The 13,237-nt window shown below is 46.4% G+C and overlaps 1 protein-coding gene across 4 annotated transcripts in view; it reads right to left on the bottom strand.

Moving 5' to 3' along the window:
* Positions 1–13,237, bottom strand: part of SPTBN1 (spectrin beta, non-erythrocytic 1) — a 116,911-nt gene that overhangs the window by 8,313 nt on the left and 95,361 nt on the right. For all 4 annotated transcript variants that reach the window (XM_069008817.1, XM_069008818.1, XM_069008819.1 and 1 more), the window contains 13 exons: positions 12,131–12,394; positions 11,608–11,832; positions 11,374–11,463; positions 10,854–11,132; positions 9,630–9,760; positions 8,116–8,320; positions 7,631–8,005; positions 5,675–5,919; positions 5,194–5,332; positions 4,213–4,297; positions 3,460–3,656; positions 2,289–2,395; positions 1,679–1,742 (listed from right to left, as the gene is read on the bottom strand). In XM_069008817.1, coding sequence (XP_068864918.1) covers positions 1,679–1,742; positions 2,289–2,395; positions 3,460–3,656; positions 4,213–4,297; positions 5,194–5,332; positions 5,675–5,919; positions 7,631–8,005; positions 8,116–8,320; positions 9,630–9,760; positions 10,854–11,132; positions 11,374–11,463; positions 11,608–11,832; positions 12,131–12,394 — 2,406 coding nt within the window. The remainder of the gene's footprint in view (positions 1–1,678; positions 1,743–2,288; positions 2,396–3,459; positions 3,657–4,212; positions 4,298–5,193; positions 5,333–5,674; positions 5,920–7,630; positions 8,006–8,115; positions 8,321–9,629; positions 9,761–10,853; positions 11,133–11,373; positions 11,464–11,607; positions 11,833–12,130; positions 12,395–13,237) is intronic.

The raw sequence follows: 13,237 nt of genomic DNA, 5'->3' as shown, positions 1-13,237 counted from the left end.
CCCGAGATATTGCAACACAGGACTCAACAAACTGAGCTCAGAAGTTCTCATGGAAGACTAAAGTGCAGATAGCAAAGATGAACATGGAAATGCATTATGTAGCATGGCAATAAAATAAAATTTCAAAAGAAGCAAACACGTGATGTATAAGGCTGTGCTAACCAACAAGACGATGATCTGGGACGTGCTTGAAGATCACCTCACATTCCCTGCCTCAACTGTACGGAATTTATAAACACTAGAATGTACAACAGCTTGCTCCAGGACTGAATGCTAAAGAAGAACCAAAAGGTTTTATTTCCAGAAAGAGAAAGGTAGAACTGTCATGTACTGTGGCCCATCGGCAAAGTCTGTGTGCAGATTCAGACCTAACTGGGATGGGCTTCTTAAAGCCAAACTTGTGCTGAAAGACATTTCCTGCTAGAGCCCTCGGCTGGGACCCATGTTTGATCTGCAGCACTGTAAGAGCCCTGATATCCATGGGTCCCAGCCTGCCAGGAGCCTTTCCTGCACTGAATGTGACCCCAGAGAGGCAGGTTCTGTAACTAAGAGAAGTGTCCTTTCACTCAAAGCATTAACTGCAACAAGGAGGCTCTGCAGGAAGGGGATGGGGACGGGAGCCAGATTCAGCTCCTGTGTTGCATTAACTCCAGAGACATTTACTGGCACTGTCACGGCTGCACGTGAGGATTCTTGGCATGCACCCTGACTCCACTGGGACACCCCCTATCAAGAAGGAGCAAGTAAGGCATGGAGCATTCAGCCTGCACCTACGTAAAATAAAGAGCTAGGATCTTAGACAATGTATTTTATTTAGTTTTTAAAGGAAAGTATCACAACCTTTCCCCAAGAGGCTACACCCTACTCCTGTCTCTCTGGTGCCCAGAAATCAAATTGCTGTAGTGCCAACTGGACAGGACTGAGGCCAAGGGGGCCCCAACACAGCAAGATCACAACTCTGCATGAGGTCTAAACCCCCAGATAAATCTAGATACTGGTTTTGAATGGTTTATTTCATGTTTATTTGTCTCTGCAGTCAATGAGTCCATTCTGCATGGAATGTTATACAAACTAACCTTAAGGCTTTTATTTGTCCAGTCACACTCCCCCCTCCCAGCCCTTCCTGCCCAGCTCACTCATGTGGATTATCTTTGGCCTGGTACATAACTCTTGCTAATGCAGCTGATTTAATAAAGTTGCCGTGCTGAGACCTGTTAGTATAACTCGATGCGTCATACCTGTCAGGTCCTAGTGCTCTTCTTCATTAGGATGTAATCTCATTACATCTCAATTACTCATATAAAGGACGCTTTCGCTGGAAAATCTTAATACTATTAGCAACATGAAAAACTCACAGTAAATAACATGAAATAAATGTGTCACCTTAAAGCAACTGAGTGTCAGTGGGGAGATTCAAATAAACAAAGATTAAAGTGAAGCAAATATATGTCCAAGGGGCTGCTAATTAAATAAAAGTCAACTGATGGGAAGGAAGAGAAAAGCAGCAGGGAAATCTGAAGCCAAAAGATTAAACCAGTACCAGTAAATCATACTGAAAAAAGGTTTCTGTTGCTGCAAGTGATTCTGTGGGTCACAGTCCAGACCACGAGCGGTCATTGGCTGTCCTTCTGCTAATAAAGTTTTTGTAGTTTTGGTAGGTTTGGGAGCGGTAACTAACCCGTGGAGATTCCTGGTCTGAGGGCAAACCGTTTTGGGAAACCTGTTCTCCTTTTGTCCCATCCCTGTTGGAGAGAGGAAAAAGAAAAGAAACTGTATAAGGTTCTTGGAAGTCACCCATCTTGTTCAACAAAATGAGATTTTCTTACTGAATATTAATTTAAGAAATTTAAGCATGTTCCTAAAATCCTCAGGCCCAACTGAATAAACCCAGTGTGAAGTGAGATTTAACCAGGCTTTACTGACGGTTACCCTACAAATAAACCTCCTCCTATCACATAAGCAATTTCATAAATGTCAATGTTCCATGGACACAGCTTAAAATCTGTAACTGATGCTCATCAAAGAAAAAAGCCAAGATCGTGAACTGCAATTCATGGCCCAGAGGATGTAAAACCAGCATTCCTACTTTTGGGCCAGGGCTGCCTCAGCAGTGACAACTGGAAAATGGGAACTTAGCAGGGAATTCAGGGGTTTGGGAGGGGTCCTGTCCCTATAAACCACCGAGTCTTCTAACAAGGGTCATGTTACAAACCCATACAACCTCCTCCCCTTTTACAGCCCATTGTCAGCCCAAGGGTTCCTCGAGGGAAATGCAGAGTCTGGCTCACCATTGCTGCTGGGAGTCTCCATCCTCTGCAACCTTGGTCTCTGGAGTGGGCGGCTGCCTCTTCCGCTCCTCCTCTTCTTGCTGCCGACGGACTTCCAGCAGTTCCAGCTGGGAGAGGAAACATTTTTTATTTAAAAACACTGCTCATTTTTCATGGGGTGTTCTAGAAACTAACAATAACTCTGTTTTTCTGAATCATTACTGAAATTAAAGTGAATGGGGATAAAATTGGAAGGCATCAGTCTTTAAAAGCATCATTCATGCCAAATTTGTGGCACAGAATTTGTCAGGGAGGGCATCAGCATCAGACCCTCTGACAGCAGCCCACCACCGGCCATGTCTGTTTTCCAATTCATTCTATGAGAACAAAACCCAGACAAACAAGGAAACAGACCAAGTTATTAAAATATCCAAAAGCAACATCTTCTTGTGTGCTTGCCAAACACAGAATTAAAATGTTCCACGTCTGAATCCCTGAAATTACCCATCTCCATAAAACCAGCCTGATTTGTGAAGAAACTCCAGTTCCTTTTGTCTGCAGCTGTGACGCTCAGTCTGTGTGAAAACCCAGGCCACTTCAACTGTAGTGTCTAAAACCAAATTGTTCTCCAAAGATGGTAAAATGCTCTCCAAGCATTAATGACTGACATTGCAACTGTGTTCAAAATGGGGCTTGGGGTTCTTTTTGCTTACTGTGTCTTCCTAGGGGACAATACAGCCTTGCAGTGGAGCAGTCACAAGACAACAAACATCACTATCACCGCCCCCTTCCCACCGCTGTCATCTTTAACCAAAAAGAATTTAAAGTGTTTGGATCTGGGTCTCTTCACTCAGATTCACCCTTCCCTTTTAGGGCACAACCAGTACGGCAGAAGGCTGGAACAAACTGCTCAGCTCTAAAATTTCCTTTTGGGTCATCACTCCCAGGCCCAAGACAGCTCCTGTTGACTCTTGAGGTCAATTATCATTTAAGCTTTTTCCTTGCAGGTTGTTGAGTTCAAATTAACTGGAGAGGGTTTTTTAGTATGGCTGGAAACATGAAACCTCAGGCTCTGGGTAGCTGGCTGAGGTCGACCAACAACCAACCAACAAATGGAGATCAGGCTCGTGATGCTGGCAGCTATTCCAAGCCATCAGCCAAGGGGAATGGCCAGGGAGGTTCTGACACTCACCGTGGTCAGTCTTTCCAGTGCTGCAAACCTCTCGTCCCAGGTAGCTGCGGATTTCTCAAACGCTTCGTGCCGCTTGATTAATTTTTCCACCTCATCCACGCTCTGCCCTATTTCACGGCTGGACAGGTAGGGCTCCTGGCCCAGCAGCCAGGCCTCAGCCACGCTTGCATCTCTGGAGAACTGGTGCACCTCCAAAACTGAGCAAAGAGAGCACAGGTGTCAGTGCCACTAATGTCACAAAGAAGAGCATCGTGGAGTCATCAGGCAGCTTTGGCATTTACTTAAACACAGCCCAGGGAACAAAGTACATGCACTTGGCTAAGTGTTCCCCTTAGCTAAGTTCAGTGAAACCGATCATTGAAAAGACAGAAACTTCTCCTGTTGGCTTTGTTTTAAGGAAAAATGCAGGATTCATTTTGCAAGTTTTATGTGTTATTTTTGTTCTAATCTGCTGTAACCTACTAACTTCAGCATAGAAGTTGGAATGTGACACCTGCAAAATACAGCAGAGCTACTGCACCGAGCTCCAAACTTGATCATATAGAGCAAGACCTTTGGTGCAGGTTTCTTAGTTTCAAATTCTCCATTATTTAACAACCAACAGGTGTGAACCTTGCAGCTATTCCAGCATAAACACACTTCCAAGCACTGTAACAGGAAAGTGAGGAGCTGCAGGGTTTTTTCAATGCCCAGAAAGGCACAAAGAAGAGTTAGATATGGCCCAGCCCAAAAGAAATCCAAGGGTGTCCTTACTCAGTCTCAGCCACTCCCATCTGTCTTCCCATTTGTCAATCATTTCTTTTCTCTTTTCGGTCAGCTGCAGGAGCTTTTCCTTGATCTGGATGGAGAGCAGAGAGCAGGGCTGTTACACAAGCACCAGGCAGCAGCTCCCCCCCACCCTGCACTGACAGACACTGCACGAGTTCCTCAGGAAGTGACTTCACCGTGCAAACAACAGCTGCTTTTCTCTTCCAAGTATAAATAAATGTGACATTTTCATTAAAATATCACATTTGCATAAGTATTCAGTGTCTGTGAAAAGCTACAGCACCCAGAGCATTTGATAAAAGGATGTAATGGGCAAACAAATGTAAATAGTACAATCAGGCACTGAATCTTCTGCCCTTTTACAGCAAATAATGCAAAATGTGCTGCTCTGGATTGTTGCAGAAGCTCTCCCCTTCCTGAGAGGGAAGTGCCTCTCACTGTTTGGTTATCCTCCCTTCCCCAAAGGGAGGCAGGAGAACCAAGGGCTAAGCCTCTCTCCTCTGGCCTATACATATTGGAAAATAAATCAAGGCTTTAAGCAGTTGGATATGGCTCTCTTAATACTCCTTGAAGTTACTCCCTACACAACATTTTCTTGCTCATTCCCCCAGAAGGCCTCTCCACAGCATTCCAGTTTCTCTGTAGGAAGTTCAGGCTGTCTCACAGCTGCCTTTGCCCTTGCTCAAGGAAGACACCTTTCCATCCCACAGCCATTCCCTACAGAATGGAGTGCAGCAGCTTCTTTGCACTTTTTGAGATGAAAATGACACTTTAAGTCTCGATGCCACCTCTGCTACCCACTATGAATTCCCAGAGTGAAGTTATATGCTGATTTCCCAGCAGCACATAAGTGCAACAGTCCCTGAGGTGACACTTGTCTTTGTTCCTCTGTGGGTGACACAGGGCAGGTTTCTCCCATGGAAAGAAGCCCCAGGAGCCCATGGCTATATGCAGGGAGCACAGTACCTCCTCAGATGCGTAGTGTTTCCTGGCCAGCAGAGACTTGCCAAGCTCAATGCACGTAGTGAAGCTGTCATTTCGGGCATCAATTTCTGCTTTGATCCCCTGGTGATTGTTCATGAGGAGTTCCACGGATGAAACATCCCTAAAATGACCAGAAACACAGATTTCAAGTTTAACAGCTGTTACATTTTCAAACTGACCCACAACTCAAAAAAAATTGAATCCTAGATTGTCTTTGTAGTTCAGGAAGCCTTTCCTTAAGAACAGCATCACTCTGGCCTGAATCAGAGATCAAATAACCCCAGTGTGAGACCAAATCTCTTTGGCTACTATTTTCCAAGGCTATTATTCCAGCAGCCACCCACAAGTTGCTGCAGCAGCAGGCTCTGAAAGCCACTCTCAGTGATATTGAGCCCTACAGATGTTCCTCAGCCTTATCTTCTGATGGAGAAGAGATGCCTCACATTACCTTGGCACACATTACCTTGGCTTTTCCTGGGCTTCTATCTGCCGGATAACATCTTCCATCCAGAGCATGAGATCCCGAACCATGCTGAAGAAGCGGAATTTGTCTCCTGTGTCCACCAGCCTCACCCTGCGGCCCTCACAGGCATCCAGCAGTGCCTTCCATGCCTCCAGGACCTCGTTTTCCCTCTTCTGGATGTCATCGGCCTTGTCCCCAGCGTAGGCAGCCTGGAGGCGCGCTGCATCCTCCTGCAGCTGTCGCACCTGTGGTGGTTTGGGAGACACAAAGCCATCAGTGGGTTTGTGACTCCTGAGTCACAGATACAGGGACACTTATCTGCTAATTCATCACCTGAAGGGCTTTCTAAAGTCACTGCAAACGCATTTGGTCTGTTGACAGTAGAAGGGTCTGTGCTGTTATTAAGCCAGTATTATCCCTCAGAGAACACTATAGGGTCAAGGGACCCCTAAAATAGCAAAGACTTGCCACTGCCTGAACTCGCTGCAAGACACGGTGCCAAAACAAACTGACTGTTACATGTCAGGGCAAATGGGGACCATTTTCATCATCAAACTCCCTTCCTCTCACACAAGTGACAATGGCACTTGGGAACTCTGTATCCAAACCACTACTCCAGTTGACAGAGGTCATTTTTCAAAAACGTAGATAATGACTTCAAAGAGAAGAAAATTTGGAAATGTTAAGAACCTTCTACTATTAGAAATCTTTTCCTTTCAAACACTGTCTTGGGATGGCAAATGCTAATTCCTGACTGTTTTCCATATTTTTCAAGCCAGGAAACATTCCAATAGCTCTTGTCTAATTATGTTTTTAGCATCAAATCAAACAGCCTTCTAGCTACAGGCACAGAGACCATGCCTCTCTCATAATGATCTATCTCAGTGCTCTGGCTGCTTCACCCAGAAATTATCCTAAGTGCTTTCCCCACAGCTCTGTACTGTGATTACATATTCCTTCATTTAGGTCTTGATTATAATTACCTTTTTGAGAGACTGGGATTGATGTTTTGTGAATGTCTCCCATTTTCTGTATAAAATCTACAGCTTCTGAAAGTAAAACACCTGGAAAAGCAAATGCTTGCTCTCTCTCCTTTGTTTTAGTGTAAATTGCTACATAACTGAGAATTGGCTGGCAGCTGGGCCATAAAAGCTCTTTCCTGACCTACTGGGATAAATACAGTCAGTTGTAAATTCCTCCATTCCTTAAGCAACTTGTTCCCTTCCCAAATTCTCCTTGTGGCAGCTGAATGTTGTATTTTGATTTAGAATCCCCCCTGTGCTGTATGAACAGCTGCCACCTTCTACTTGACACACCTTGGCTTCAAAAGATTCAGAATTAGATCAAGTTTGGATGCTTTTAAAAATCTTAGCCTGAACTGTGGATTTTAAATCTCTTTTGCTCTTAGGAAGCACCAAGAAAGGCCATATTCAATTCAGAATGCCCAGGTTCATAACCAAGTCAGACAGCCTCTGTGTGGGTCTTTGCCTCTTAGAAAGGAAAAATAAACAGTGCCTGGCACAAAGGGTTTGACTGGGGCTTTTTGGTGTTTTTAAAACCCAAAAAACCCAAACTGACCAACCAAAATAAAACCAAACCTCAAAAAGCCAACCAGGCTTATACATCCCTTCATATTTTGTATTTTAAATCAATACAGAAGCTCTCTGCCTTTCTCATTTCTTCTTCAGCAAAGGACAGTAAATGGAACAACATCCAGCAATTGCCAACATGTTCAGAAGCCCGTGTACTTACAGATTGCTACTTTAGATAATCAACCGAATGCAATGGCAGAGCAGCAGACAGACAGATAAGAAAAGGATGCAGGTGAGGTTATTCCCACAGCACAACACGTGGGAAGCAGCTGGCAGCACTCTGTCTCCCAGCCACGGAGCAGCCAAGGGCAGCAGCAAACTCTGCAGCTCAGGCTCCCACACCCACAGTTCACCTGCCACACACCTGGGTGCCCAGGGCCTGGATATCGTGCTCAAATGTCGTGTGCATTCTCTGTAGTGTTTCCACTGTGTTTTGGTCTCTACCAAGCTCCTCGGGCAGTTTCTTATGTTTGTCTTGGATACGTCCTAAGACCTCCTTGGCATCGTGGTAAAATTTGTGCAGTTCATAAGAGGCTGCAAGGATCTGTGTTCTCGTGTCAATGAGCTCCAGGAGATCTGCCCAGGCCTCATTGAGTCCGTCCTTCCACTCGGCGATCGTGGCAGCGTCCGAATGGCCGGAGTTGATGAGTTCATCCGCCATGTGGTTGACAGTATCCACCCGCTCCTGCCCGATGTTCCCGGTGTCCCGGGCGAATTCCCGGAACCGCTCCTGCAGCATCTGGAGGGCACAGAAAGAGCCTCATGCAGCGCTGCGACTACAGAGAGACCTGAGCGAGCCCAGCCACCCTCTGTGAGCAGCACTCAGAGAGGCCTTCCCCAAGGACTCACTGTGACGTGTTCGTAGTCCTGGCCCAGCTCGTGGGACCCTGCCACCACCTCCCTCTCAGCGATCCACTGCTCCAGGTCGTCCACCTCGCGGTTGAGCTGGAACAGCCGGTGCCTCTCGTCCAGCTTGCCCCTCCTCTCCTCAGCGAGGTCCTTCAGGCCCGCATAGAGCTTGTCCACCTTGGACTGGCGCATGCTGATGCGCTCGCTGGAAAACCAAACAGCACTGAGTCTGCACTGCCTTTGCAAGCAAAACCAAATGGGGAAAACTGCAAGGAATAAAAGTCATTCGGGGCATTTAATCCACAGAATGCACATCTGCTGCAGGCAGGAGTTCAACTTGGACACGCTGGGCAGATCCTCTGCTGGCAGAGGTGACAGCAATAGCTGGGAAACTTGTCTGTCCTGTACTGTAACCCCCTGGCTTTAGAGAGGGGAGCTGGAATCCAGCTCTCCATTTGTCTGGCCACAGATCACACGTCTTCTCCCAAAGCTACAGGCAGCATCTGAGCTGCTGAGCCAGGGAGCAGTTCCTTTTCAGTCAAACTCTGCTTCGGAGTTCAGCAGCACTCATGGGTTTCTTACGCCCTAAAGCTCAGCATTTGCACAAGGGATGAATATTTCTACTTGCTGTATCTTTTGCCACTATTTTTTCTGAGCCATACAGTGCTGTCAAAGTGCCTTCCCTCTGCCTTGTAAAGCTGATGATGTTATTCCGGTACTCAGATAGCTCAGCCAGGAAATCTGCTCTCATCAGAAGCAATCATGACCACAAGAGAGTGCTTTAGAGTTAAATAACAACCTTCCACCGGAGGCAGAGTGTGTCTGTCCTAGGCCAGTGCCACCTTCCAACCTGTGCAGGCTGAGCAGTTAAATACATCAGCTTCAGCGTGGAATCAGCCTTCTAGCTGAAGCCAGTAGAGAATTGTGTCTGCTGAGCTGCAGCTCTTACAGCAAAATGGTTCTTAAGCTTCCTAAATTGTCTCCCAGGGAAAGCCATTTATGAAAGATGAGCTAAATTTACCAAAAGTAAGATGTTAGTGTGCCCATGTTTAAAGCATCTGATTCCAGGTTCTGATTCTGCTGGAACCTCAAAGAGAAGAGGCAGATCGTGGGGAGCACTGCAGAAGGATTAACAACTGTGACCTTCCGTGCTGGATGTAAAAGTTGGTTGGAGGAGCAGATCTGGACCGTGTTCCTGAGGACTGCCCCACCTCTGTGAGGTTCAGCACTGCTGGCAGACCTGACACTGCAGCCTGCACAGGGGACACAACAGACAGGTACTCCAGGTGTCCAGAACCACCAGAAATCAGCAGCTGCACATACTGACCCTGTCTCTGGCCAAATCAGGGTGGTCTAACACACACCTTGAATTGAGTGAGGCTGAACTCCTCCTCCTCTGTATGAGCTTCTGAGCTACTTACTCTTTGCTGTGGTCTTTGTGTGTCACAACCACCCAAGGAAGGGACTGAATTGCTAAAAGAACTCATGACCCAATTAAAAATGGCAGTTAATACCTTTCTGGGTGATTATCTGCCACCAAAGTTCTGCTGGTCTTTGAAAGCTGGTGCACAGTTTCAGCATAATCTTCTACAGCTTGTTCCAAAATCTGGTGTTTCTTCAGCATGGACACTGCACTCTGCTCATCCTGTAAGGGTGACAGAAAATGACAGGAAGAATTATAAGGAGCTGCTCCCAAGTACAGCCTGAAGACAAGCCCTTCTGCCAGTGGTATAGAACAGTTGATGTCACAGCAAAAAGCAAAATAATGAGTGAAAGAGATAATGCATCAACCCCTCTGGAGTGCAGAACAAAATTACATCAGCTGGGCATTGAGCATGTCGAGTTTCCTCTTCTATGAAGCTTTTTGTGTGTTTCCACAACACTGGTGCAGGGCTCAGAAACATGGAACAGATTAAGACACACCACTTGTCAGGTATCTCAACAACAGCATGGGGCAAAGAAAAGAAATCCTATACAGCCCATGCCAATGGATTCTCCACCAAAGTGCCTGGAGAAGTTCCAATCAAAACTTTTTATGCACTGTTATAGCTAAGAAAAACAGCCCCCACTCTCAGTGCTAACTGATATTGTCTGTAAATCTTTTCAGTACAGTATTTTGCATAGTGAACTATTTGCAATAGACAAAAAAGAAAATGAGCCATTTTTAACTGGAGACTGAATTGAGAACCTTTGGAATGTGTTCTCCTGATACAAAGCTGAGCTTTATTTTCTCAGGGCAGTGAACATGGTGCATTTATGTTGATAACAAACAAGCTCCAGCACTAACATCTCCTTGGAAAACAGGAGTTTACTTTCTCTTTGGTATGGTCTGAAGCTGGGAGTCAGCACTGATGGTCGCTGGGAGTCAAGGCTGGTGACAGTGGCAGCAGCTGACTGACTGTCAGGCCCTGTTTCACAGCCAGGTGAATTGTGCTGTCATTCAAAACTAACAGAAAACTGGACCTAACTGGACCTCACTGGCAATCCTAACCTTGCAGTGAAGGCAGGCACAGAGCTGCCCTCTGCAGTGAGGATGCTTACCTGGCTCCACACAGCACAGCCTATCCTGCACACTGTCAGAGATGTCAGAACAGATAGAAGCCACGATCACTTGAGGCTTCACCAGGAAGTTAAATTTGTTTATGTCATCACTCCATAGTGCCACATTAAACTATGTCACCTGCCTCCCTCCAGCAAAGCAATTAAGCCCACAGCAGTGTCACTGTGGAGCTGCTCACCTTGGCTTTCTCTTCTGACATCATGTAGAGCTCCTGCTCACTCATCCAGGCCTCAGCCTCGGCTGCATCGAAGTAATACTGCTGAGCCCTGTGAGACTCCTCCAGGCGCTTGTGGCGCTTCTCCGTCTCCTCGATGAGGAGGTTCCACAGCTGCTTCAGGTCTGCAAGTCTCTGCTGAATGACTTCAGCATTGGGGCTGCTCTCTGTGATTATGTTCTGACTCCTCTCGAAGATGTCATCGATACGAGGCTGGTGGCCCTGGATTTCTTTCTGAAGGGTCTACATGGGAGAAAATTGACTGATGAGACAATGCACAAATGAATAGGAAATGCAAGTCAGGGGTCTTAATTCCAGAGGGGCAGCCAAACACACGCCATGAGCTCATGTGGACAACCTGATGCTGTGCCACCACTTGTGGTCACACCACAGCACCCACTGTTTTAGCCCAAAACTTTCCTTGCTGAATTAGTCAGCACTAAGGAGAAACAGCAGATATGGAGCTCTAACAGCACCTATTTACCTGATTTTTCTTTATTAGTAGCTGCACAGTCTGGAGGTTGTGTCCATGATCAGTAGATGTAGCTATGGGCATCCTCTCTCCAACCCACAACTGAAAGAGAGAGAACACATGATTTCAACCAACTCCAGATACAGTTGGGGCAGCAGAGAGAGGCTGGTGCACACAAGCTGCAGAAAGCAGCAGTATTCCAAAATTGTCCTACTGGCACGGGAGAGGGATTTCTTTAATACTCACAATTTCATCTTCCACATCCCGGTTGAACTGGTGGATCTCTTTGGAGGCCAGCAGGTTGGCCTTTCTCTCATTCAAAGGCTCTAGCAGCTCCAAGAATTTCTTTTCTACAGTAAGGCGTTTGCCATCGACTTCATCTGTGCTCTTGCCCTCTTGGCTCAAAGCCCTTGCCTGGCTTTGCAGCTCCTCTATCTCCTTCTTACGGACATCCATTTGATTCTCCAGCATCTAAACAGAAACATGGCAAAAAGGTCCTGAAAACTTGAGATGAAAGCTGTTGGTACGATTAGGGCACATCAACAGCTTCCTCAGAAGGGAGAACAGATGCTGGTCACTGAGGATTTACCATGTTAATAATTATTGTCTGATTTGCTGCTGGATATATTTTTTCTTCTTCTTAAAGATACATGAAAGAATAGGAAGAAAGAAAAGCAGTTCTTTCTTTCCAAAACTGAAAGCCTGTCCCGCCTGTTCCTTAGAGTGCAGGTATCTGCTGTCTGCCCACTGCACCCCATGCTCTGTTTACCTGCTGCTTCTTCAACAGGATGTTGACACTAGTGAGATCTTTTCCGTAGTCATCTGACTGGATTTGGCTCTCCAGACCATTCAGCCACTTATCCAGGTCTGCACAGCTCTGGGTAAAAAGCTCTGCCTTGTTTGCATCAAAGAGACGCTGAGCCTTGGTCTGGGTGGTGGATTCAAGTTCGTCCCACATTTGGTGGAGACCCGTCAGCTTCTCCTTCACCACGGCCTCGGTCTCTGGTTTCTCTGCAATGAGCTGCATTCCCTCCTGCAAAGCAAAGAGCAACCAAATGGTACCTCCTCAGGAGCACTCACAGCCCGTTAGGGCAATTATCCTGATTAATAAGCACTCAGGATTCCTCATCTGCTGGCAGCATCAACCACTCATTTTCTATCTCCAATTATCCAGTGACTCCTTCCAGAAAATCAGCTCCCAGGTCCCTCTGCTGCCTGGAAGAGGGGTTTTTAGCAATGGGAAGGTCAAGCAATACTTCCTTTCTCTTCTCCATTCCACATGTTCCCTGAAGAGAGCTCCTGGGGCTATGGCTCAGGCACGATGGAGCAGGGAGCTGGAGCTGCACACACTGAGTCTCCTGAGGCCCCAGCTTCCAGGGGCCACATCACCAGAGAACCATGAACACCCAGCATAATACTGGGAGAGCTTGGGAAATACTGTCTTTATTCTAATTATCCTTCTATCTCTGCACCTGGGTGCAGATGGGAATGCTGCCCCCAACCCAGTACATTCCATATGAATGCTAATCCAGGGACTGTCACAACTCTGTACACAACCCTGGTCCTTTGCTGCAATCTGATTTTCCAGAGGCAAAGGAGGAGGATTATTAGCATCACTAAAAAGGAACTTCCAGTACTAAGAGCAGACTTCTAATTACACCATTAAAGGGTATTGCTATTTGCAGATCACAGAAAAGCCTCTAATGGGATATGGAGTGCCAAAGTGGGAGAGGAAATGAGCAATTAAGCTAACTTACACTGAACAGAAACCCACTGTCAGAGCTAAAGAGGAGACTCCTCAGTGCTCCAGAGCTGCACAGGAGAAACAGGGGGGGAAAGTACAGCTCACCACAGTGTATTAAGGCTTCAAAGTAAC

The sequence above is a fragment of the Aphelocoma coerulescens genome, chromosome 3, assembly GCF_041296385.1.
Source record: "Aphelocoma coerulescens isolate FSJ_1873_10779 chromosome 3, UR_Acoe_1.0, whole genome shotgun sequence".
NCBI classification, from domain to species: domain Eukaryota; kingdom Metazoa; phylum Chordata; class Aves; order Passeriformes; family Corvidae; genus Aphelocoma; species Aphelocoma coerulescens.
Note: the sequence above shows the minus strand (reverse complement) of the source record. Positions and strands in the feature narration are given on the sequence as shown.